At 48.4% G+C, this 26,364-nt stretch overlaps 1 protein-coding gene across 1 annotated transcript; it reads left to right on the top strand.

The window, feature by feature from the left end:
- The first annotated feature begins 12,296 nt into the window (after positions 1-12,296).
- Positions 12,297-23,975, top strand: CCNL1 (cyclin L1). The gene is made up of 11 exons (XM_056498441.1): positions 12,297-12,616; positions 12,798-12,872; positions 13,026-13,135; positions 19,086-19,206; positions 19,637-19,701; positions 21,074-21,173; positions 21,288-21,392; positions 21,643-21,784; positions 22,621-22,732; positions 22,836-22,934; positions 23,583-23,975. The coding sequence occupies exons 1-11, from the start codon at positions 12,362-12,364 to the stop codon at positions 23,932-23,934; spliced, it is 1,536 nt and encodes a 511-aa protein (XP_056354416.1). The 5' UTR covers positions 12,297-12,361; the 3' UTR covers positions 23,935-23,975.
- The last annotated feature ends 2,389 nt before the right edge of the window (positions 23,976-26,364 follow it).

Below are 26,364 nucleotides of genomic sequence, written 5' to 3'. Positions count from 1 at the left end.
GTGTGACAGAATGGAGCAGAGCAGGTGAGAAATGCTGAGGAATTGCACTCAGGGTTTGCATGCAGCACGGGGATAAATGGAATAAGCTGCACATTATTTTTCCAACCCTTCCAATTCCAAGCTCAGCCACCCATGGGACTAACCTTGCCTGCCTCTTGTTGACAAGTCCTCTAATTCATCCTGATGCTGATGACTAATATTCCTTGGGTAAAGTCCTTGACCTTGCTGAGGTCAAATGCAGAACTCCTCTTACCTCTAATAGGGCCAGAGTTTTCCTTGGATCCCTGGGTGTCCTGGTGGAACCTTTACAGCTTCCTGCACTCCCCAGGCTTGGCCAGCTGCAGGAACACAATCCCTTCCCTCCCCACTGACAGACCTCCAGCACCTGCTTGGCAGATTTTGGAGTATTTTGGTGAGAAAAGCTGCTTCCCAAACTTCCAGCAGAGCCTGCACTGAGGTCACCCCATGGGACCTGTGGGATGTGACCACCCCACAATGTCACTGTTTGGAGGCAACAACAGAATTCCTGCAGCTCCTCAGGCAGGAGGAAACAAGAAATAAGGTTTGATTGAGGGTTTTTTTCCACAGAAACAATAGAGACATGCCTGCAGCAGCTAGGAAAGGTTTATATTGCACCTGTGAAGGAGCAGGACATTGATTAATTAGGTGTCAAATTACAACTACATTGAGTTGGCTCAATTATTCCATAAATCTCCCCATTGTCTAATTAGGCAAAGGAAGGAGCAAAATCGGACTTGATTCATTTCACTGCTTCACTGAAACGATCTGGAGCTCTCAAAACAGTTTGTGCTGGGGTTGGTTTTGTCAGGACATGGATGTCCCTGCAGGGACCCCCAGCAGGGACCCCAGCCCCAGCCCCTCCAGGGGATCCCCAGCCCCAGGCAGCCCTGACAGCTCTCACACTGTCCCAGGACACCACAAGATTTAGATTTATTTGCTTCTCCAGATGTGGACACTAATATAAATGTTGTGTCCATCTTCTCTGGATATCCCCAGCCCTGGAAGTGTTCAAGGCCAGCCTGGATGGGGCTTGCACAAACCTGGCCTAGTGAAACATGGAACAAGATGGTCTTTGGGTCCCTTCCAACCCAAACCCTTTTATAATTCCATGAAAATCCTGGCATTTAAGTAACTGCAACTTTTAGGACACATTGAAATCACTTGGTTTTTTTAGGACAGAAGTAAAAATACATTTACACAATAGCTATTGTTTGAGAGCCAAGATTTGCCTCCTGATCTCTGCCCCTGCCCTTCCCTTCCGGCTCCTCCTCAGCAGGAAATCAGCTGTGCTGGCTGTCCTGGAGGGGATGGATGGGGACTGGCATCCAAGGGCTCATCCCAGCCAGGCCATGGCACTGCCAGAGCAGGTGGCTCCTTGGGCTCAGTGGCCACCCCCAGGCACTGCTGAGCACTGCCTTGGATGTGGTTCCACCACCCAGAGCGTGGCTAAAGGTCACTGAGAACCCAGGACCACAGCAGCAACGCCAATGCCCCCAGGTTAGGAGCAAAACAAAGAAAAAAGCAGGTTTTCACTGGCAGCTCTTCATGGAAAAGCTGTGTCTGTGGGTTTTGTTTGCAGGGATTTTTGTAAAGGATAACTCTGCGTCACCAGCAGCGCTCCCATCAAAGGCTCCAGAGCTGCGAGTGGAACCAGCATTTCCGTGGGGGCAAACAGGAGGGGCCCACGTGTGACAGGACAGACTCCAGCCTGAGAGCCCAGCCTGGCTGTGCTGCACAAGGGAAAACACTCCAGGGTGTTGTTCTTGCTTTGAAGGAGGCGGGTGTGGGGATCCTTTGCTCCAGGGCAGGTGGTGCTCAGGCAGCAGCACAGTCTGTTTGTCCAGCTGGCTCAGCTCACACAGTCACACCATCCCAGAACGGTTTGGGTTGGAGGGGAACCTTCAAAAGCACCTTGTCCCACCCCATCCCACACCTTCCACTGTCCCAGGTGTCCCACACCCTGTCCAGCCTGGCTTTGGGATGGCTGTGGTTCCATGAGTCCTCTGTGTCCCTCTGCCCATCCAGCAGGAGCAGGACACCAGCAGCACCAGGGAAACCATGGAAGCACAGTGGCACTGGCACCTTTGGGCTGTTGCTGTTTGAAAGCCACAGCTCCCACCAGGCCTGGTCATTGCAGAAGTCCAGAGAGCTGCATCTTGTTTTGGGTTAGGGAACACAGCTTGACGTGAAATCCAAAAATGCCAGGAATGCCTTTTGTCCACCAGTGGTTTTCAGCAGCTTGTTAAACACTGACAGATTGTTTGGGCAGCCCAAACCCTGACAGGCCTGTGATGGAGACATCCTTCCTTCAGTTGGGCTGATGTGTGAGGCTACACAGCTCTCACTGCCTCCCATCCCAAAATGTGGCCCTGCAGAGTGGCCAGCTGGACTCTGCCAGAAGTGTCTGGAATATTCCCATTAATCACTGAGCTAACAGGGTTTTCTGGAGAGGTGGGCACAGAGAGGAGGGTGCCTGGCTCCCTGTGCTGGCACAGCTCCAGCTGCAGGGCTTTAGGCAGCAATGGGCAGGTGGCAGAGGGATAATGAGAGGATGAGCAGATAAAAGCTCCAGATAAAAGGAGAGAATTGTAGCTCAGGACTGCTGACTGGGCAGATTTTTGGTTCACAGGCCAAAAATGTGGAGCAGGAAAAGTCCACCTTAAAGAATAACAGGTTTGGCTCTGATCCATGAGGCTCCTGAGAAAGCCATGCTTGGTCTTGGACTGCTTGGGAAGAGTCCCAGGAGCAGGATTCCTGCTCAAACCCTGATGTTTTGGGGTTCAGGAGGTCCCAGCTGGTCCCAGCTCCCTGCAGGTGCTGCCAGGGGAAGCAGGTGAGTGTCCACACCTGGGCTTTGGTGTCACCCCACAGCAGCCAAGAGTTTAGGGAAAAGGCAATTAATAATTTGGGGGAGCCCAGCCTGTGAAATCCATCAGTCTGAAATCCTAAACTGGTTATTTTGGTGGGGTGTTTTTTGTTTTTTTGTTATTTTGGGAGCATGGGAGAGCCAGAAGTGCTCTGTTCATGGCTGAGATTCTGGTGCTTTCAGCTGGCTGAGTCACTCAGCTTTTCTGTCCAGCTCCTGCACAGTAAAAATGGTAATTACAGCAAATTGTGACTTTTCTCCTGATAATGATGCATGCAATGGGCTCTAAGGGAACAATTGGATTGTGCTGATCCCTTCTGGGGCTCCCGTGACACAGAGCAGAATTTGAGGTTAGAATCACAAGTTTTGTTCTGCACAAGAGTCAGAAGTTCTTCCTTCCAGCTCTCCTGGCAACACCAGCAGGCACAGAAGGGCCACAAAATCAGAATTACCACATTTTGGACATTTTTATTGGTACAGTCCTATTTGTACCTAGTGCAGGGGAAATGTGGGATTTCCCTTGTGAAGACCCCCGAGCTTCCCTCAGCCTGCCAGAGCTGCTGCAGACAGGCACCACCGGGGGTGTTATTCTGATTTTTTCCCAGTTTCATTCACCTCCAAATTGAGCTTTACCTGAGGTCACAGACAAATGTAGGAAGTTTTGGGTTGTTTTGCAGTAAAGTGCTGCCTCCTGCTGGGTGCAGGGCCCTGTAAATTAGTCACTGATTTACCATAGAGGATTTCCTTCAGCTGAACTTTGGAAAAGGTTTTCCAGACATTGCTGGGCGTTATAATTACATTCACTTGCCAAACTCCATTTTTTAATATTTTTTTAATAATTAAAATTTAATAATTAAATTAAATTTGAGAAATACTAGGAAATTATAATCAGTCTTTCCAGAAACTAGAGAAGCCTCAAAGCATCTTTAAGAATCTCCATGTTCAGACTCTGATCTGGTCCAAAAATGAGTGACAGAATTACTGAATAATGTTGACTAAAAGGAGATTTATATTAAAGAGAAGTCTTACTCTAATATTTGATATTGTACAGTGTGGGGCAACTCTGCTCATAAAGGCAGAAATCACATCCCCATAAATGACTCATTAACACAATTTTTAAAAATTACTTTTATTCCACTGTGTAATTCCCTTAACTAACAGGAACTGAAAATATTCTGAGATATGAATATCCCAGACTAAATTTCTACACCCTGGCAACGTCCACCTTTGCTTAAATCCAATTTTCTCTTGGTGCTCTGGGGACAGAGAGCTTATTGATGACACCTAAAACTAATTACTCCAAATAACCAATTTATTCTATTTATTCTCTTTACAAATGGCCCATCAGTGGCAATACCTGGGTGTGTTCAATATTGCTGTTGTCACATCAGGAAAATATTATTTTAGGGAAAATCTTGCCTGTATATCCTCACTTGGATTTCCCCTCCCTTTCCTGGGGAGGCTCTTGCTGTTCACGTCCCTTTTGAGGAATGGGTGACAAAAATAACCAAATAACCATCCTGAGGCTCTTCTGCAAAATCCCAACAACCCACTAGATGGCAAACAACCCCTTGAAAAAGCTCACAAATATTGCTGTCAGTTAAACCAAGCCAGTGAAAAATCCTTCATGGGATTCTATTTTGGCTTTTAGTTAACCCCAGATTGTTGTGGGGTTTTTTTGTTTTGTTTTGTTTTGTTTTTTGTAGGGTCTTTATTTTTCTTTTTATGAGGTTTTTTAAGGATAAATTGTTTAATTAAGAAATTACACTTAAATTATTTTTATTTTTAACTGATTACTCGTGGTCTGCAATGCAAACTTTTTTATTTAATTGTACAATGTTATCTAAACCTGTGAAGAAGGATTAGTTTCCACCTTAAAATCTCCATCTTGCTTTACATTTATTACTCTATTCTAAAACTTTAAACTTTAAGTTTTTTACTATGTGATATTGCACACTTCTATTCAAACAACTCATAATCATAGTTCTATTATTTAATTTTGGAAGTTTTCTTTACTTCTTTGGAAGTACTTCTATTTATTTCTTTTTTTTCTTTTACTTCTTTATTTCTTTGGATGTTATTTTCTTTCTTTTCTTCCTTTGTTTTTAACCTCAAGTCAAATGCAGTGTTCTCCTGAGGATCAGCACAGAAAGTCTAAAATTCTCATGATCAGGGTTCCAACACCAGACTACAGCAAAGTCTGTTAAAAAAAAAATAAAATTAATTAGATATAAAAGTAAAAGCTGTTTCATGTTCTTGAATGTTGAGGTACAGAATGAGCTTTTACATGGGATGGTTTGGGCTGGAAGGGACCTTTAAAGGGACATTTCCACTGTCCCAAGGTGCTCCAGGGGCAGCCAGAGCTCCTCTGGGCACCCTGAATTAGGAATTCCTTCCCCAAATCCTGTCTGAGCTCACCCTCTGACTCCTGTCAGTGTCACACACACCTCAAGGAGCTCCTGCTGCTCTTCTGCATTTCTGAATTTGGCTCTTTATTGCAGTCAGTGGGGAATTTGCCACTGGCTCAGAGCTCAGTGGAGATTTCACTCAGATACTGCAGAAGTAGATGAAGAGGCAAGGACCTGATGGCCCTGATCTTTCTGCTGTGAATCATTCTCTGAGGAGGAAAAAAATAGCATAAAAGACCTCTTGAGGTTAAGGAGACACTTGAAAATGCTTTAAAAGCAGAACAAACTTGCAAAGCCATGAAAAAATGCTTGAAGAGCTCACAGACCATGACAGGAATTCGTTCCTGCAGGGAGAGAAGGGGCCAGGACATCACCCCCAGCTCTACCCACCCTGCTCTGTGCCCTCCTTGCTTTGCCAGCTGCTATTTCAACCCTTGGATGATAGAAGTAACAACTTGTTTAATATTAAAGCAGCTTTTTTCATCTCCCAGAGCAGATCTGAACAGCCTGAGTGTGCACACACACAGCTGCTGTCCCTGCCCTCACCTCAGCCCTGCTGATCACACCTTGGGAAATGCAGAGATGCAGATGGTGAAGTGGTGACAGATTTGCTCAGTGTTTCCATGAGGTGAAGCATCTCTGCAGCAGCTGTGTGAGCAGGGGAAGCACCTGCTGGCTGCTTGCAGCTCAGCATTTCCTTCCCTGTGATCAGATAAGAGGGTTTAGTGACAGCCCTGTCCCCAGCAGCAGGATGTGGCCTGGCTGGGCTCACAGGGGCCTCTTGGGGCTCACAGACACTCCAGAGCCATGCTGTGTCCCTGGCTGGGACAGGCACCTGTGCTGCTGCTGCACAGCCAGGTCCCTCTGGGATGGCACTGGAGTGTCCCTCTGGGATGGCAGTGTCCCTCTGGGATGGCACTGGAGTGTCCCTCTGGGATGGCAGTGTCCCTCTGGGATGGCACTGGAGTGTCCCTCTGGGATGGCAGTGGAGTGTCCCTCTGGGATGGCAGTGTCCCTTTGGGATGGCACTGGAGTGTCCCTTGGGGATGGGAGTGACCCCCTGGTACTGGAGTGTCCCCCTGGGCCTTGCCAGGGTTTTTAACAAAGTTGGGCTCCCAATGGCCTGAGCCTGAGCAGTGAGGCAATTCCTGGGTAAAGCTCTTCCATCTTAACCAGATTGAAGCCAGGAATGCTCACAGGTGATGCTGGGCTTGGCAGGCTGAGTGTCACAGTCATGGCAGGACCAGACACTGCACTTGGTGCTTTGTCCATGTGTCCCCCATCTCCTGGGGTGGTTTGTCCATGTCCATGTGTCCCCCATCTCCTGGGGTGGTTTGTCCGTGTCCATGTGTCCCCCATCTCCTGGGGGTGGTTTGTCCATGTCCATGTGTCCCCCAACTCCTGGGGTAGTTTGTCCATGTCCATGTGTCCCCCATCTCCTGGGGGTGGTTTGTCCATGTCCATGTGTCGTTCCCCAACTCCTGGGGGTGGTTTGTCCATGTCCATGTGTCCCCCATCTCCTGGGGTGGTTTGTCCATGTGTCCATGTGTGTCCCCCCAGCTCCTGGGGTGGCTTGTCCCTGCTGGCACACACTCCTCATCTCCTGCCCCACAAGAGCCAGGTAAGCCTGGCCAGCCAAGCCAGCCTCATCTTTCCTTTTCTGTCCTTCAAAGCTGCAGACTCATGAGGAAAGCTCTATAAATAGCCTGGGGCTCTGGTCCTAGTGACAAATGTCCTCCTGCAGGAGCCAGAGCTATATCTGTCCCTGACGTGAGCCGTGCAGGACACAGCCTGTTCCCTGTCCCCTCGGTGCCACTGGCTCTGCTGTGACCTGCTCCACTGAGCTGCACTGCCCTGCTCCCTCCTGCACAGCTGGGACAGACAAGGACACGGGAGGGACTGCACCCCAAGGACAAACCAGCGTGTTCCTGCTCAGGCCTTTCCACAGCATGATCCAGAGGGCAAGAGCCTCTTGCTGCAGCAGAGGGGGTTTGGAACCTGGTCCATGCTCAGCATCATCCTGTCCCAGCTGCTGTTTTCCCAGTTTTCTTACCCCACTGGGAGTAGCAGCAGACCCAGAGCATTCACTGGGCCAGATGGGATTTCCAGTGACACACTGCTGGGAGGTCACCCAGGCTGCTGGTGCATTTCTCCCTGTCCCCAAAGGTCCCCAAAGGTGGCCAGTAGGGTTTGTCGCCCCCAGGACTGGCTGTGTGTTCCTCCCTGTTCCCAAAGGAGGCCAGCAGGGTTTGTCACCCCCAGGACTGGCTGTGTGTTCCTCCCTGTCCCCAAAGGTGGCCAGCAGGGTTTGTCGCCCCCAGGACTGGCTGTGTGTTCCTCCCTGTCCCCAAAGGTGGCCAGCAGGGTTTGTCACCCCCAGGACCGGGGACATGAGGCAGCCTGTTTGTTCCTGTCACACCGTCACGGTTTCGGGTGTCACCCGCGCAGCAGAAACCGCCTGCCCCCGGGGCAGCTGGAGCAGGGATGTCACCTCAGCGCTGTCACACCTGGGGACAATCACCGGTGCAGAGCTCTCCTTCCTCCCTCCGAGCTGCCCACGCACAGTCCAGCTGCTCGCGGCCAGCCCACGCACAAACACGCCCTGTGGAAGAGCCAGTGCTGCTCACACCCGACCTCTCCAGACAGATCCAGCCTGCGAGGTCGTTATTGCTGCTGAGCTGCACCTCGGTGGGACTTGATAAGATCCAATAAATCCAATTCCATGTGCTTTTCCCGGAATACCAATGTGTCTCAAGGAGAAAGCAGGGTTGAGCTCTAAGTGTGCTGGAAAACAGGTTTGAACTTCAGTGATTTCAAACCTGATGTCCAACTTGTAAATGCATCAAACTGTTATATATTTATTTAAATTATTACTATTATTGCAAAGAGGTGAGCTGTTGAACATCAGTCTGTAAGAAAAACTAATTTTACTTCATGGTGAGTATTCCTTACTTCCATGTTTTCCCAATACCTCTGATGGAAGTTCAAGTAATTTGTGTGTATTGTGATGAGAAATCTGAAGCCTCGAGTCTATAAACTCATGAACTGAGAGAAATGGGCTTTATTTAGGTGCTGGATCTTCTGAAAAATCTGTTATCACGCAGAAATGCAGATTTACTGAGAAATCAGAAGGCAACAAACGTTGTGCCTTGAGTATGAGGTTTGAAGAGCACCCATTTCCCAGTTCTGCTGTGAATTTTACATTCTGGATGACAGAATAATTGGAAAAAAAAAAACAAAAAAAAAGCTGCTTTCATACATGAACAATGTTTAAATCGGTTCTTGATGCTTTAAGCCGGTTGCTAGCTGTGCCTTCACTGCAGTAAAAAAAAAATGAATGAGAGGAATTGTGCTGAAACCAAGGCAGGGAGGGTTCGGGGAGGGGAAGGGGGAGGCTCAGTCAACCCGGGACAGAGAAACATTTTCAGCCAAGTGAATCCCAACCTGGTTTCACACCCGGTTATTCACGGGCAAGCTGCGGGCTGTGACTCCACCCGCGGTTCCTCGTTTCTCTTTCAAAACCAGTGAGTAAGAGCTTAAAGAACTCGCCCTCTGGGAACGATTTCAAATAATCCTCCTTGTTCCCCTGAGCTGTTAATTCAGAGCCCGAAATTGGAGTCTCGACAAATCTTTCATAAAGGTATCTAACGAATTCCTCTTCAAGTTATAATTTGGCAGAGCGGAACACGGTTTATCCAGCTGGAGTAAATCCCACTGCCAAGTTTTTTTTTGGCACCAAACTCTTATATCAATGCAAACCCAGTGCTCGACACATATGGAAGATGTACTTGCCATCAGAAGTCCTGTTCCAGCTGATAATGCAGATTTTTACCACTGAGGTGGAAGGGAATTTCAGATTCTTAGTTAATTTATCAGTTTATTATTTATCCAGTATGAAGAATTAAAGTCAATCTCCTAATTTACTTGATAGGAAAAAAAACAAAGGAAACAAACAACTTTCAGCTAATGTTTTAATTTTGAGATTTTAGAATTTAATGAATAAATTGATCAATAAGTTGATCTAAGTATATTCTGCATTCTTAGTCTCGTGTATTTGATATGACAGAAGAAACTTTTAGATATCACCTCATGTCAAAATATTTTGCTGCCTAAATTCCTGACACATTTCTTTCTTACAGCCATCATTCTTCAAGGAAATCAGACTTTTCTGTCATCACAGATTCTTATTTTCCCAAAATAATCCTTTCTTTTCTGTTAAGGTAATCACACACTGTAATTTATAGTAATTTGCAAAGGAAGTTTTTCTATTTTGTTCTGGGAAACATTTGCTGCCAAGCCTGTAAATCCTGAGGGGATTTAGGCACTGAGGTGATGTCAGAGAGAGTTTGGGATATCCAAAACTCGCTTTCCTCTTCTTTTTATCACTCAGCTTTGGTGTCTCACTTCAATCAGACACCTGGAAGAACAAAATCCGTTTATATTTGTGTTCAGCCGATCTAAAGAGGAGCTCCCATGGCCTGCAGGGCTCCAGGGCAAAGGGCTCCAGGAGAACCAGGCTCGTTAATGCCTGATCGTGACTCAAGCAGCAATTATCGATTGATGCTATTTTCCAGCAGTGTCCTGGCAACAAAGCACTGCTCATCTTCAAAAATACTCACAGGAAAACATCGAGGATTGGTCACTGGTAGGAACAGTCAGGGCTGAGCTGCGTCACAAGAGCAAGTACAAATCTCTCCAGCTTGTGGAAATATCCAAGTGTAACCTGGAAAACTGGAGTGCAATAAAAGCAATAAATGAAGGGTGTGTGCATGGAAAAAAAAAAAAATAGGGGGGGCAAATTCCACTGTGCTGACACTTGCTGCTTCCACGACTCGTTTTCCCTCCTTTTCAGCCCCTCTGGTTCCTGGGAGGGAAATGGAAAGTGCTGTTTGCTTGCTGCAAATAGCAGGATTTTCACTTCAGGGTATTCTGAGGGTCAGAGGACTGAGTCAACTTCTCTCAGCTCTGCTTTTATTACGATTTCTTTAATCTCCAGTGCGTTTCCGTGGGCTGTAAATTGCTTTTTGCCATTGCAGAGGTGTTTAGCACCAGCACTGTGGGCTCACAGTTCTTTTTTTGGCTCTGTTATCACAACTCCAAAGCCTGTACCAGGTTTCTAAAAGGCCAGTGCTGTTCCAGGTCGGTGGTGAGATTTTTTTATTCCATGTAAAATTGTTTTTAAAAATCTCAGGGATTGTACAGCACATGGCTGTAGGAGGAGTTGTCAAAGGGCCAGGAAAATAGGGTGAACTATCCCAAATAACTGAATAATAAATAATGTTCTTTCCAAATAGCCAGGACCCCTGCTGAGTCATGAACCTGCACGTAAAACAGCTCCCAATTAAATGCTTTATTTCCATTAAAAAACTGCTATTTTGGTGACAGTTACAGACTCTAAAGCCCCAAATAGGAAAAGAAGGGTAAAAACCAAACATACAGCAGGGACCTTTCTAAAATCCGTGTTTGTAAAACTGGGGAGGTTTATTAATGACTGTGACACAAAATTTAAGGTGCTGATTCTCACCCAGTGAGGAGGATGAGCAGACCTTGAGCACCTCGGCCTCCTCCTCACTGATCCTGTGGATCCTGAGGGAGCTGGGAAGGGTTTGAATTTCGGAGGGAGCTGGGAAAGGGTTTGGAGAATTCCTGAGGGAGCTGGGAAAAGGCTCAGCCTGGAGAAATGGGGGATCAGGGCACTTCTCGGGGGCTTCTGGTTCTCCACAATTCCATGACATGAGGGGACAGCCAGGGGGGATTTGGGATCTGCTCGCAGGGAACAGGGACAGGAGGAGAGGAAACGGCCTCAGGCTGGACATCAGCAGGAATTTCTCCATGGAAAAGGTGCTCAGGCCTTGGAACTACCCGGGGATGTTTGGCATCCCCATCCCTGGAGGTGCCCAGCGCTCAGTGCTCTGGGCTGATGACAACGTGGGGATCCGTCACAGCTCGGACTCGATGCTGGAGGTTTGTCCAACCCCTCAGATTCCGGGATGCCGTGACCGTTCCCGGGGATCGCCTGCTCCTCACACAACATGGCGGGCACGGCCCCTCAGGCGCCGCTGTCACTCAAACCCAGCGAGCCAATCAGGAGCCGCGTCTGCCGCGGGAGGGGCGGGGTTCCCACTTGGCGCGCGCGCGGTTACGGCCGCGGAGGGATCTGGGGCGCGCGGCTCGGGGCTGTGCTGCGGCTCTTCCCAGAAGTGACGCAATCTCCCGCGCTGTCCCGGTCGCCGCGTCCCGCGTGGTCGCGACAGCGGCGGGATGTCGCGACATGCGGGCCTGGCCGGGAGCGCAGGGGCACTGCTGACAGCCGGGGGATGTCGCGACATGCGGAGCTGGCCGGGAGCGCCGGGACACTAGCGGCGTTCGGGAGCGCGGTGCCCGGCGGAGTGCGCGGCCGCTGTGCTCTTCCGCGCGTCTCGCCGTGTGGGAATGTTTCCTCGTTTATTGTGAATAAATTACCTACAACGGCTAAAACTCCAGGAACTGGTTTATCTTTATTTTGCTTTTCTTTAATAAATGAAGCTGGAGGTAGCTATTCCGCTGGACGTTTCCAGCCCGCCTTTTGCCAGTAATAACCCACAATCACCTTAATTCAAATTGATGGATTTTTTTATTTTATTTTTTTTTTTTACCTATGTGGCATTTTCCAAGCACCAAAAACTCCAAGACAGGGCTTGGATCCAGGATCCAATGGGATATTTCTGTATTTTATAAATTTATTCTGCACAGTATCTCCGCCCATAGACAAGGTTGAACTGGAGTGACCCTGCAAGATCCTTCCTAACCCCAACTACTGCGGGGTTAAACCGCGCTTTATCCAGCACACTCCGTTACTCTGCACTGGTTTTAAGCCGGTCCCAGTTCCCATTCCTGTTCCAATTCCCCATTCCCGGTTCCAATTCCCCGTTCCCGCTCCCGGGGCGTGTCCCGCGGACTCTTTTTTCCCGCCGCCCCCCGCGCGCGCGCGCGGCGCTGGCGCGTGCGTCACGCGCGGGGCCGCGCAGTCAGCGCGCGGCCGCTGCCGGGAGCGGAGCCGGACGGACCCAGCGCCCGCTCCGCCGCCATGGCCGCCGCGCACCCGGGCCCCGCCGCGCCCGCAGCCCCCGCCGCGCCGCCCCCCGCCGCCCCGGGCATCCTCATCGGCGACCGGCTCTACTCCGAGGTGTCCCTGACCATCGACCACTCGCTGATCCCCGAGGAGCGGCTCTCGCCTACCCCGTCCATGCAGGACGGGCTGGACCTGCAGTGCGAGACCGACCTGCGCATCCTGGGCTGCGAGCTCATCCAGGCGGCCGGCATCCTGCTGCGGCTGCCGCAGGTGCGCCATGGCCGGGGCTTCCAGGGGCAGGGGAGGAAGGGAAGGGCGGGCGCCGCCATTGTGGCGGCGGGAAGGGCGTGAGGCGGCGCGGGGGGGGCGGCGGTGCCTCACACAAAATGGCGGCGGCTGGGCCCGGGCACTGACTCGGCTCCTTCTCCCTCCTCCTGCTCTGCCCTCACAGGTGGCCATGGCGACGGGGCAGGTGCTGTTCCATCGCTTCTTCTACTCCAAGTCCTTCGTCAAGCACAGCTTCGAGGTGAGCGCGGCCCGGGGGCACCGGGAGAGGGCGGCCGGGGCGGCCACGCGGGCCGCTCGCTTCGAGCCTGGCGGATTTGCCTCTTAGTTACGTAACTCTCGTTTTAGCTGGGCTGAGAATTGTTTGCTTAACGGCAACGGGGCTTCTTTTCAGATTGTTGCTATGGCCTGCATCAATCTCGCGTCCAAAATCGAAGAGGCGCCTCGTCGGATAAGGGACGTGATCAACGTGTTCCATCACTTGCGGCAGTTAAGAGCTAAAAGGTAAGATCAGCTTCGTTATGAGCATAAGCACCTGTTACCACTAATGTACGCTGCAGTTCTCAATTCACAGTATTTTTCCAGGCTAAGTTCAACGACCTAAAATTGAGAAGGGAGTGCCCGTTGGCTGCTGTGTAGGCAGTACAGTGCAATCTCGGCTGCTGCTGCTTTTGTTCACTTGGTAGTCCCGTTTTCCTTGTTGGTTTAGGTACGAGTTATGATTGGCGAGTATTGATTCTAGTTGTAGGACTGTGGTTGTAGTTTCAGGTCTGTTTGTTGATTTTTTGGATTGTAAGGTAGTCTTAGGTGTGAGTAAGTTGCTGTGTATTCTTCAGATTTGTAACCATACCCAGTAGTCTTGATGCTTTTTTCCTCGTTTATCTGTGCCTGCCCAAGTGTAATTGTGGTGTTAAGAAGGTACCTGTTAAGAAGAAGCTGAACTTTCAGTGTTGTCCGCGTTGCCTTCAGGAAAAAGTCATTTTAGAAAATACCTGAGAAAAGGTCGGGTTTGGTCTGCAGTGTTTCAGCTGTAGTGGTGAGGAACGTGTAATCGAGTCTGGGAGGCTGAAGGCATTTTTAGGTGCAGAAAGTGAGATCTGCGTTGTTCTGGTGCCGTGTGCCTGCGCAGGTGGAGTGGGGGCTCACCTGGCCGAGTGCAGGTGGGGTAGAGCTGCCCAGTTCTGAGTGCTTAGCGCTCCTCTTTGTGTGTAAAGCATCGTTGTTCACGTAGCAAGCATCGTTTTTCATGTGTAAAGCATCGTTTTTCACGTGCTAAAGCAGATTAACGATGCATTGAAAGGAATAAGGCGTGGTTGAATGGAAAAAGTTCTCTGGTTGAATGAAAATTCTGTAGGTTGTTGTTAAATACAAAGTCCTTAATTCTGTCCGGCAGCACTGTCTCAGTCTGGGATTGGAGTGTAAGAGGTGCCTGATTGCTTAAAGTTTCAGGTACTCTGTAGTTACAAAAGGATTTTGTTTTCAGCTACAGTGTTAAATTCACACTTTATTTTCCTGCCTGTGTCACCTGATGACGGCAGGAATTTGAACTCGTGTTGTGCAAGCTTTTCTGAGAAACAGAGTAGAAATCCCTTAGGGTAGCCAGCTGTTCGTTGGTGTTTTTATCCTGGTTATGCTTCTGTGGAAGCCACAGGTTTGGCTTTTACTGCCTCCTGATGGTGTTGTCCTGGTTAGTTCTAGATCCAAGAAGGAAGAGTTGGTGTTACACTTTGGAATTTAGCTTTGTTCTGTCTGGCGTTTAAGGCTGTTCTCCCTGATGGGCCTGAGAGCTGTGTGAAGTTGTGCCAGGTGTGAATTCAGTGGAATTGTCTTACAGTTATTAAGAGAGTCTGGTTATTTGAATTACTGGAGCAGGCTCAGTGATTAGTAACGTTCTGGCCTCTGTCCAGGCAGCAAAGGTTAATTAATCATATGCCTTGCTTCTCTTTGCAACGAGAATACAAATTAGTTGTTTCTTTGTGCTGTGTGAAGGACCAGAGAAACTGAACTTAACCTGTGAATTTAAATCTTTCCAGCTAGCCCGTTCCAATTCCCAACTTGTGCATGTTACGTGGTGCCTAAAGTGCATCATGTCCAGAGAAATCGTGCACTGCTACCCATTATTTTCGGGAGAAATGGGTATTGTTGCTCTGCGATTCTGAGTGAATCTGCATGAAATTAACCTTAAAAATGCTGCAGTCTGACATTCAGACTTGCACACTCCCCCCACTCCCCTTTTTTTTTTTTAGCAAGCAGGATGTAAACGTTTTTCTGTACTTTTTACAAGCTGACAATTCCATCACCTGTACACGTTATTAACTTCAACTCTTTTTTCCCTTGCAACCGACTATACAGCGACCAGCTACATTTACCAAAGCCTGGGTGATGTGGAGTGGTACATAAAGATGAAGCTGTCGTCATGGCAACAGTGAGTGAAGTATCGAAAATCCCCAAGGAGAAGCCAGTGCTCTGAGCATAGGTCACTGGAATCGGGGGACTAACAGGTTGGCCGCTGGTGAACCATTTGGAAGAACTCCTGTATCTTGTTATAAGCTTTTTTCTTTGCTGTCCAGGTTTTTAGAATACTAGCTTGACTTTTTTTTTTTTTTTTTTAATTTTTATTTTTTACTGAAGCTAACACTTAGGCTGTAGTTAGTCTCTCACACACAACCCAGAACTGAAACAGGCTGCTGTACTTTCTTTTTTAGTCTAGCGTTTCTGTTAACTGAAGCTCTTAACCTGCACACCAATTTGGGGTAGTTTGGGTAGGCTTTGCTTTCTTTCTTAACCAGTTTTGGGTTCTTAGTTCCACTTTCTGGCTCTGTATAATTGCAGTTTGAATTGACAGTAAAACAAGGGTACAGAAGTCTTGAATTTGTACTTTTTTATCAATTATGATGTAAGCAGTCCCTTCTATGTATCTGTTTGCAGAACTGGGAATTGCATTGGAATTTTCTTTTTATGAGACATGTAGTCAACTGAGGTGGTATTTCTAATGCTGAGAAGTAAGAAAAAGCTAAATAAGTGTTTTGGACAAGCATATTTTCTTTGGGATCTTTGACGAGCATATGTGATGTAGAACTGCATGTAAAAATGTTTGTGTGCATGGAGAAAAGCTCGTACTATGGAAAAACTGCTTTTTAAATAACTGTGTGCCAAAACCTCTCTGTTCTGAGCCAAGTGCAACTGTTGTTTAACTTGTAGAATGTAGTTTGAAGTTGATTTTATTTATTTTAACTGTGCCTGAAAGCTGCAGAAGGTCCTGAGACTGGAAATGTGATTTGTGTGGTGCTGTAATCTCACCTGGTGCTTTGAGGTGTTCAGTCAGCTGTTCCTCACTCAGGGGCCCTGCAGTGGGGCTGCATTAATGACACACATCCTTAGTGCCTTCAGACTGCCTGCAAGCCTGTGCTGCTTGTGCTTGTGATCCTGGAGACAAACAGAGAACTGGTGTTCTTACACTGCCCAGCATAACAGATCTCTGCTCCTTGAAATGAGGTGCTGGTGCTCTGCTGTTCCTGTCACAAGTGCTTTGCTCATTAGGAACAAAACTCCACGCAGGGCACTGCTCCTCCAAGTGTTAGTCATGCCAAAGACATCAAAGTTTAATATTACACCAAATGAAGCTGCAGCTGTGTGGAGAACTTAGGTCTCATTTGTCAGAGCGATTTTTAAAAAAGGTATTTGTAATTTATTTATTGTTACAAACACATTGCAGTGTGTGTTAATCTTCTGGGTTGTTACACAATCTAAATCACAAAGTTTTGCATCTGAAATGTTGGATTGACTACCCAGAGGGGCCACTTAGTGCTCTGTTCTTAAAGATGAAGTCTTGCCTGGAGCTCTAGTGCTGGTCTGTAGGAACAGATTCCAAATAGGAACTTGCAACACTCCTTGGCTGTACAGATTTTGAAGCTTATATTTCATATATAAGCTTATCAATTCTTTTTCTCTGGTTTGTTACTTGGCCCTAAGATATTTCTTGGACTGAGAATTCAGTGCAGAAAATGCTCTGGCAAGGTTCCTCTTTTTTCTTAGTAGAAAATACAGTTTTTCAAAGGGGAATCTCAGAAGTTTCTAACTTGCAAATAATTCTTTACCGACATAGCAGAGTTTATGGCAAAAGTATTAAATGGGTAAATCCATGCAGTGGAGAGCCTGACTCATGCCAGTTCTAAGGTGCAGTAAAACACTTAAGTCTCCTGCAGATTTTTATTTTTCCATGAGTGGATAAAAGGCTGTATTTGTCTGGATAAACTGGTGGTTTTCATGGCTTCCTTAGGGCTGTAGGACTTGTGACCAAAGGAATGTGGGACAGCAGAGTAAAGCCAAGCACACTGGGCATGTTGGGTTTTACATCCCTGTGCTGTGGAACACGGGCCCAGTGTGAGCTGTTGGTGCTGATCCCGTGGCCCTGTGCAAGGACAGTGAAAACTTAAAATGGACTAAAGGCTCCCATCTGTCCTGCTGCACTTGGAGCACCTTAACTTCCTCCCAGAGCTCTCAGGGAATGCAGGGACACGTGGAAGGATGACCCTGAGCAGTCCCACTGGGGATTGTTTAATAGACTGGAAAATGATGGCTGTGCTGAGTGTTTAACCCAGGATCTCCCACGTGTGGTGAAACTTCCTGCTGACAAACAGCCTGGACACCTGAACTGGCTCTGGGTGCTGCTCTGCAGATCCTGTTAATGCCAGTGATCTCCAGAGGAAATTCAGCAGTGCTGGAGGAAATGGTATCAGCACCAGTAAAATTGGTGGCAATGAACTGGAAGTGAATCAGCTTCACTGATGGGAAGAACTCAGCTTGGTTGTTCCACTGTGCCACTCCAGAGCACTGTGTGCAGCCTGTCTCTAGTGCTGAAGTGTTCAGACAAAACCAGCTCCTCAATCAAAGAGGCTTGAAAAGCTTTTATTTTTCAGTTAATTTATGGAGAGAAAAGAAAAACAGCCAACTATAAACAAAAGAAAAAAGTCTCCCTATTTTGGGTTTATTTAAAGGAGCTGAAATGAAAGATGATGTAAACTTGCCCTGATGAGTGAGAGTAACACTTAACTGGAGAATTTACTCTGCTGGAACATGGCAAAGCTGGCACTTTATAGAATAAATCAGTGCTTGAATTCAGGTCCATCCTGGCAACAGGGAGCTGCAGTTGTAAATTCAGAGCTGGGAACTGCATCTCAGCCCCTTGGAAGGGCAGGGACAGCTCATGCTTCAGCTGCATGGTACAACAAGATGCTTTTATTAGAGAAGTTTGTTGTGTGCATTGCCCATGGCCATCAGTGCCTGTCCAGGTGACTGCAGAGGTCCTGGCACAAACTGAATTATTGCAGCCTGGTCATAAAATGCACCTTTTCTTCCTGGGGTGGAGCCTTGGTTTTTTGAGTGGTTTTTGTGTTCTGTGACCTATCAGGGAAGAGAAGTGATATCTACTCGTGGAATTTGCAAGTTGGCAGTGAAATACTTTGTCTGATACAACAAAAGCTGTATTTTGAATCCACTTTGCATTACTTTTTTTTTTTCTTTTAAAGGTAACATAAAATAAATTTGTCACCAGTGCTTGGGGTGTGTATCGTGCACACAGACCATGGTTTGTTAGAGCATAACAAGCTGCAAAAACATGATTCTGCTTTGGAAAGCACATGGAATGTGTGAGGCATATTACAGGGAAAAAGCTGGTCTGTCTTCAGGAGGAAGTGGATTAAAATATCCCATGTGGAATGTTGAAAGGTCAAGTCTAAGCAAAGAACATGCAATGGAGTGTGACACTTGTGCATGAAGTGTACAGAAGGTTATTGTGATTTTACATGTTCTGGACAGTTCAGGGGTTGGATTTGGAAGGAATTAGGATTGACAGTGCTGGAGTTGGAAACTCTGAAATGAGCTGTTGTTTTAAATGCAGACACAGCAGCAGGATCATCCCTGGTACCACTGCAGAGGGGAGCAGCCCAGAGTCCCAGGCAGATCCAGGTTCATCCTGTGCTTCACTCAGCTTCTCACACAGCTCAGGGCAGGGCTGGCTTCTCTGAAGGGTGAAACTGTAATTTCTAGAGCATGAGTTGCTACTTTATACCAGTGAGAGAACCCTGTTCTGATTGAACTTCTGCTTTGAAATCCTGCCTGGCAAAGGATTCCTTCTGCCACCTCTGCCACAGGGAGAAGTTCTTGGGAGTGTCCCCATCAAGCCAACTCCTTCCAGCAGCTGGAGCAGTGCAGTTGGCACACACAGGAGCAGAAGGTTATTTTTTTTTATCTCAGCCATCTAATCAGTAGCTAGCCAAAAGCAGCAACTAAACTAGTTTATCTAAACTTGGACAGCACAAGATTAATGCTTAAACTTGCTTGCAGGAGTTGAAAACCGGTTTCTGTTGCCATTAGTTGGTTGGAAGGGAAAACAGAGTTGCCATTGTTTTTGGATATGCAAAACAGTTTTGATTTTATTTCTTGCAAACTATAGGACTCCAAGCCCCCTGATACTTGATCAGAACTACATAAACACCAAAAATCAAGTAATCAAAGCAGAAAGGAGGGTACTGAAGGAGTTGGGATTTTGTGTTCATGTCAAGCATCCTCATAAGGTGAGTTCTCAATGATAATGTAATTATAATTCTTACCCTACCTTGGTGGCATCACTGGGAGCTGTGGAACAAGAAACACAGGTGTCAGAATGGCCTGAATTCTTCTCTTTACTCCTCTGTAGTTATTAATGTTTTTGCCAGAGTACTTGGGCAAACGTCTCCATTGACTGTGATAAAATTCACTTCCCTGGATAAGGGTGAAGGTGGCTGGTTTGAATATAGTGGAAAAGTAGTGAAATAAAGAATTGTCTGAATGTGATGGGGTGACAGGAGAGCTTTGGGTGTGTGCTTAGAGAGAAGGAGCCCCCACTGTTGGGCATACTACTTGATTTTGGTTTTACATATGCATATATTTACTTCCTTACTCTTGCTTTATATATTGAAACTGAATCTTTTTTTTTTTCTTTGTCCCCTCCTCCTTATTCCTCAGATCATTGTTATGTATTTACAAGTCCTAGAATGTGAACGTAATCAAACCCTGGTACAGACTGCCTGGTAAGTTGCTATTTTCCATTTTTTTCCTAGCCAGGAAAATAGTAGCAGAAATAACAAGCCTGCTGATCCCTATGCAAAGCAATGAGATGTAAGTTACCACCCCAATACATTTGGACAATCTCGTGGTGCTTGTTTCTGCTTACTATTTTCATGGCTTGATTCCAGCATAGCGATGGAGAACTCAATTTAACTTTGTTCTTTTTTCTACTCTTTGATTGAAGGGTAGTCCCTGCTGGTAAGTCATAGAGCTCTGCCCTCTGCACCTCAGCCCATGACCTGGGGATGGCTGCTTTGGCTGCCCTTCTCTCCAGCCAAGCCAGTGCAAGCCTCAGCGAGTTCACTGCCGTCACCCAAAGCCAGCGGGCAGCACCTCCTAGTTCTGTCCTGGCGCCAGGATTTGTATATTTGGTTCTAGAAGTAACTGTTCCAACTGTTTCTGATGTCTTTGTTGCCTACCTGCTGTATGTTAAAGGACACGTGGGGGACAGTTCTGCCAGCCTTTCTTGAGTTATTGAACATTGAAACTGGAGTTAGACAGAGGACAGTGCATGCAGCATGTTCACTTAGCCAGGCTGGGCATGGGGGTGTAGAGTCCTCACTGACTGACTGCTCTTCTCTCTCCCACATTGGGAATTTGGAAATCATGGAGCTCTGCTGTTCACTGCATCTCTGGGCATGTGTCATGGGCAGTGCCAGCCCTGTGCAGCAGCAGGAGATTGGGGGCCCAGTTCTGCCTCACAGATCAGTTCCAGCACTCGGGGGGTTAATGGGGTGCACCTCCCTGGGTGAAATTAAAGTGACTCAAAGCACACAGAATTGAAATGCAGTCAGAGTTCTGTGAACTCTCCAGGCTGCACGTAGCCTCTGGATAATGGTAGGTTGAAAATATACCTTGATGGCTCTTAACCTCTTACATTGATTTTTTTAAATACAAATGCATAGATGTTTAAGACAATCAGCTGGAGTTCTGCATTGATTTTTAAATACAAACCCACTGCTGTTTAAAACAGTCAGCTGGAGTTCTAAATTGATTTTTAAATACAAACCCACTGGTGTTTAAGACCATCAGCTGGACAGATGCAAAGCACTTGTTAAATTGTAACTCAGTGGACACTTCCCAGGGTAACTTAACCTAGGAAGTGGCAGTTCCACACTATTTGGATTTATTGTTACACTTTATTGCCTTGGGGTTTAAAACTGTGGCAGTGGTGCAAACTGTTAGTGGCACATGTAAACATCCAGCACAACCTGACAGAAATCACATGTTTACTGTAACAACAGAAAAAATAATAAAGTCAATTGAGTCTCCAGTATTGTTATCCTGTACAAGACAGCAGGCTGCAGTTCCAACCTTGCTGCTGTGTTATTTCAGGAATTACATGAACGACAGCCTGCGGACCAACGTGTTTGTTCGCTTCCAGCCGGAGACCATCGCCTGTGCCTGCATCTACCTGGCTGCCAGAGCCCTGCAGGTGAGCTGCCTGCCCCAGCTCTGCTGCTGCTCTGCTTTCAGGGACATGGATGGAAATACTGCAGCAGAAGCTGACCTCACATCTCCAGTAAGCTTCTCTCTGTTTGGTTTTCAGATCCCGCTGCCTACCCGTCCCCACTGGTTCCTGCTCTTTGGCACCACGGAGGAGGAGATTCAGGAGATCTGCTTAACAACTCTGAAGCTTTACACCAGAAAGAAGGTGAGTTTGACATGTTGGGGTTTGCTGCTTGATGCTCAGTGCAGCTGGAGCTGAGTTATGGTTGTCCAGAGAAGTTTGGGACTGCCAGTACAGATGTACTAAATGGAAGAGGGCTTCTCTAAGGAGAGAACAGATTCTGGAAGTTGCATTACTGCACACATCATTAAAAGCCTACTCAGTATTTTTCAGAAATTAGATGAAATATGGATTACATTAGTTCAGCTTCTTTACCTGGTTGTTACTTCCACAGCCCAATTATGAATTTCTGGATAAAGAAGTAGAAAAAAGGAAAATGGCACTACAGGAGGCAAAACTGAAGGCAAAAGGTTTAAATCCAGATGGAACTCCAGCACTCTCAACTTTGGGTGGCTTTTCCCCTGCATCCAAACCATGTAAGTGTTTTCTGGACAGAAAACCATTTTTTGTTTTCTTTAATGTAGATTTTATAACCAGTTTCAAAACTTTGAAACCAGATTAGAAAGAAAAGAGATTCTTTATTCCATGTTTCTCCAGATAAGAGAGTGATCTATTATTAATAATATGCACCCTTAAGGGAATGAGATAATGAAAGCAGCACTGCCTTGGCACCTGAGGGAATTAAATGGAACAGTCTGGAATCTCATGGTTTCTCCTGGAGAAACTCCGGGAGAGTCCCGAGTGTTCAGGGGTCTCTGGGCTGGGCAGTGTGAATTTCTTAAAGAACTGGGAAGTGTTTTCTGCCAGGAGGGAGCCAAGATTGGAAGATTTGAAAGCTCTGCTGGGTTTAACAGCCCTTCCATGAAAGGTGAATCCATCTCTGGACTACCAGCTGTCTGTAGAGACAGGCTGATGTATTAACTAGATAATATTATTTATTACTCAGTTAGATTTGTGCCATTATTGTGAAGATGAAATCTGTAATTTGGCTGGGCAGGCTTAATCCTTTCTCTACAGCATTGGAAATAAATGGCAAGGTAACAAGTTCTGTATTGTGAGGCACAAGGACAGCTTCTGTTTTGTACCTTTTGGTCCCAGGTGAATGTGGCTGTTCCTCCTTCATGAGCAGAGGGTTTCCCCACAGATATCCCATTTCAGGAGTGAATATAATGGAGAGATGGGATGAAATAATAAATGTAGACTTCACATCTACATTTAGTGCAAATCCTGGTGAAGGTGCCTGAAGGATGTACAATGTGTTATGACAAAAGATGAATAAAGAACTGATTTTGAATTGAAATTTCTGTCTTAGCTTCCCCAAGAGAAGTAAAAGCTGAGGAGAAATCTCCAGTGTCTGTGAATACCAAAACCATTAAAAAAGAGCCAGAGGAGAGGCAGCAAACCTCCAAGAGCCCTTACAACGGGTAGGTACAAGTCAGCTGATCCAGAAGCACTGGAGTGCAGGTGCTTTGAGCTGTGGTGCTGTGGCAGTGGCTGAGCAGTCAGTGTGTGATTTGTGCCCTGCAGGCTGAGGAAGGAGAGCAAGAGGAGCCGCAGCAGCCGCAGCCCCAGCCGCTCGCGCTCCCGCAGCAAGTCCCGCTCGCGCTCCCACTCGCCCCGCAGGCAGTGAGTGGGGCTGGGCCGGGGGGCTGGGGGGCTCTGGAGCTCCAGCAGGGCTGGCACTGCCAGGGCACTGCTGCGTGCTGGCCAGCAAAATGGGCAGGCTTGGCTGCAGTCGGGTTCTCAGTGCTGGGTGTGGAGCTGCTCTTAGGAGTTCAGCTGTAAAATCAGTCTGTACCTCAGGAGGCTGGGCTGGTGTTGGTCTGCACAGGGATCCTGTTACAAGTGAGAGCAGTGTCTCTTGGGAGGGGAGGGAGGTGTCCCAGGTGTGCAGGGCCTGGCTCCTCAGGGCTCTGCCCCTCTGCTGTGGGAGCAGGGGGTGCAGTGACAGCTGCAGGCTTTAGACAGGGTGTTCTGAGAATCTCACAGCTAAATTGGAGACTACCAGCTTAGATCTCAGTGAGTCACTGAAAGAGTAAGGCAAAAGATGCTGCATTCTGCTGTTAGTTGGAGCTGTTTATTTTCAAATGAGCTCAACTAAAACACAAGCGTGGTTGGGGTTGGAAGCACTTTAAATCCCCCACTGCTGACCCCAGCCTGCCATGATTCCAAGCCATTCCCTGAGGGACAAAGGCTGATTTCTCCCAGTACCTTAGAAGCAATAAGCACCAATTCCCGTTCACTTTCCCTGATGCAACTGTTTCTCTGGTGCAGCTACAACAACCGGCGCAGCCTGTCGGGCACCTACAGCTCCCGCTCGCGCAGCCGCTCGCGCAGCCACAGCGGGAGCCCGCGGCGCCACCACAACCACGGCTCGCCGCACGCCAAGGCCAAGCACGGCCGCGAGGAGCTCAAGGGCGCCGGCAGGCACGGCCACAAGAGGAAAAAGTCGCGGTCCCGGTCGCAGAGCAAGTCCCGGGAGCACTCGGAGGCGGCCAAGAAGCACCGGCACGAGCGCGGCCACCACCGGGAGCGGCGCGAGCGCTCGCGCTCCTTCGAGCGCTCCCACAAGGGAGGGAAACACCACGGCAGCGGCCGCTCGGGCCACGGCCGCCACCGCCGCTGAGCCGGGGCTGCGGGGCGGGGCTGGGCCGGCACTGAGCCCCCGGGGACTGCGGGGCGGGGCTGGGCCGGCACTGAGCCCCCGGGGACTGCGGGGCTAGCACTGAGCTCCTGGGGGCTGCTGGCATGGGCTCGGCTAGCACTGAGCTCCTGGGGGCTGCTGGCATGGGCTCGGCTAGCACTGAGCCCCCGGGGACTGCGGGGCTGGGCTAGGCTGGCACTGAGCCCCGGGGACTGCGGGGCTGGGCTCAGTGCTAGCACTGAGCTCCTCGGGACCGCTGGGATGGGCTGGGCTAGCACTGAGTCCCCGGGGACTGCTGTGCTAGCACTGAGCTCAACATGGCCTGCGGGGCGGGGCTGGGCTGGGCCAGCGCTGAGCCCCCGGGCACTGCTGGGTTGGGCTGGGCTGGGCCAGCTGCAGCCCCCAGCACCGCCCGTGGTGCTGGGCCAGCTCCCACCCCTGGCACTGAGCCCAGCACGGACTGTGGGGCCCTGGCACAGCCCACAGACTGCAGGGCACTGCCAGGGCTGCAGCGACTTGGAGCCCCATCTCGGTTTTCTAAAAGGTGTAGGAGACTCGTTTTTTTTTCTTTCGGGAAAGAAACTGTTACCAACTTTTGCACATAATACCTTGGCAGTATCCCAGAGGTGGCAAACGATCAGGTTCACTGTATGTATTAGAGTTGTGTATTGTTGAGCTGAGAACTGGAGAAAGGATTTCTGTAAAAAAGCAAAAATGTACCTTATTTTTATACCAGTCAATTGCAGACGCTTATATTTAAGTATAGTTATTTGTTTAAACATGGTGGAGACTTTCTTACACTGGTTTTAGTCTGCATGTGTTCAAAGATTTTTACAAGAAATAAAATATAAAGCTCTTTTTTTTTTTTTTTTTCCTTACTGCCTGTTGGATGCCAAATGTGTGCAAACTAAACTTTGGTTTCTTACACGGCTTTGACCCTTGTGCCTGAGTGGGGACACGGGTGTGGATGTGCTGCTGCTGTTGGGAGGAAAATCTGGGAAGGCTTTGGGTGTTTGTGTCCTGCTGGGGATGCAGTTGGAATTAATGGTCATGGAGCTGTGCTGGTGTCCCTGTGACACCAGGAGCTTCTCACACATCCCTGGAGCTGTGCTGGTGTGGGGAAGGAGAGCAGGAATCTGCTCAGGTAGAACCAAAGCCTGGAGAATGCAGGTGAGAGGTGTTGCTGTGCTGCTCACCTGGAGCCCCTGGGCTCCCCCAGAATGGAGCTCCAGGGTTGGAACACCCATCCCTGCCCCCTCTCAGCTGCTCTGCAAGGGCAGGAAGGGAATGTCTGAGGAGGAAAAGAGAAAATGTCTCTTTCTGTTTCTTGGTTACCACTGTTTGAGTCTGTAACAACTGTTTGTGTTGGGTTCAGGAAAATGTGTTTGTTGCCATGGGAATGGAAGGAGATTTTCCCCCAGATCCAACTGCTGGGATGGTGCAGAGCAGAGAGAAACCCCTGGGTCTGGAGGAGCAGCTGCACTGCTGCCCTTTTGGGGTCTGTGCTGGAGTGACCCTGGGGGCTCAGCCTGGCTCTGTGTGAGCCCTGAGCCCCCTGTGCAGCCGGGGGACAGCAGCACAGCTCCTGCTCCCAGCCCAGCAGGAGCTCGGGGTGTCTGTTCATGGGGAGATCCCCATCAGGGACTGGGGGTCAGCAGGGAACAAGGCAGGTGACAACCCTGAATGCCCCATTCCTGCAGGGGACAAGGCAGGTGACAATCCTCAATGCCCCATTCCTGCAGGGGACAAGGCAGGTGACAATCCTCAATGCCCCATTCCTGCAGGACACACAGCTGACATGTCCCTGCCTCTCCTCAGATCTGGAAGGATTGCTGAGTTTTGAAGTTTCCCTGTGTTTTCAGAGCTCTGAGTCACAGAAATGAATCGTTTCACGGGGCTCATGGACCTCAAGCTCCTCTGGTGACCTCCAGGAGTCACCTGAGGCTACACTGCTCACATCTCAGCAGCTGAGACCATTTTCCTTGGAAATCTGGGGGATTCCTGCCCTGGGTGATGCTGCAGCCTCTGGAAATCAGGAGCTGCCACTTGTCTCTGAACATCTGAGACCAACAGGGACAGGGAAATGTCCCAGGCTGTGCCTGGCTGGGTCTCACCCTCAAAGTTGCTTTTTCTCTGAAAAAGATTTTGTTTAAATTTTTTTTTTTTTTTTTTACTAATTTTCAACAAAAAGATGCAAAGGTTTCAAGGCATTTCATACAAACTGTTCTGCCTGTCCTTCACTTTCAGGTTTGTTACAGATACTGGAAAGATGAGCGTGGACCAGGAGCTTCAGAAGGATGTTCCACAGATCCTGAGGATGTTCCACAGATCCAGGGGAGGGGATTTTCCACAGCCCTCCTGCCCAGCTGTGGATTCCCCAAGTCTCTGTTGCTGCTGGGGTCAGGCACACAC

This window comes from Oenanthe melanoleuca, chromosome 9, assembly GCF_029582105.1.
Source record: "Oenanthe melanoleuca isolate GR-GAL-2019-014 chromosome 9, OMel1.0, whole genome shotgun sequence".
Classification (NCBI taxonomy): Eukaryota; Metazoa; Chordata; class Aves; order Passeriformes; family Muscicapidae; genus Oenanthe; species Oenanthe melanoleuca.
The sequence above is the reverse complement of the archived record's forward strand: the minus strand, read 5'-3'. Positions and strand labels throughout refer to the sequence as shown.

Bases quoted from the DNA above. Each gene is read 5' to 3' on its own strand.
- CCNL1 (XM_056498441.1), top strand. From the start codon at position 12,362: ATGGCCGCCGCGCACCCGGGCCCCGCCGCGCCCGCAGCCCCCGCCGCG. The intron at 12,873-13,025 runs GTGAGCGCGGCC...GCTTCTTTTCAG, and splicing joins TCGTCAAGCACAGCTTCGAG to ATTGTTGCTATGGCCTGCAT. The intron at 19,702-21,073 runs GTAAGTTGCTAT...GTGTTATTTCAG, and splicing joins ACCCTGGTACAGACTGCCTG to GAATTACATGAACGACAGCC.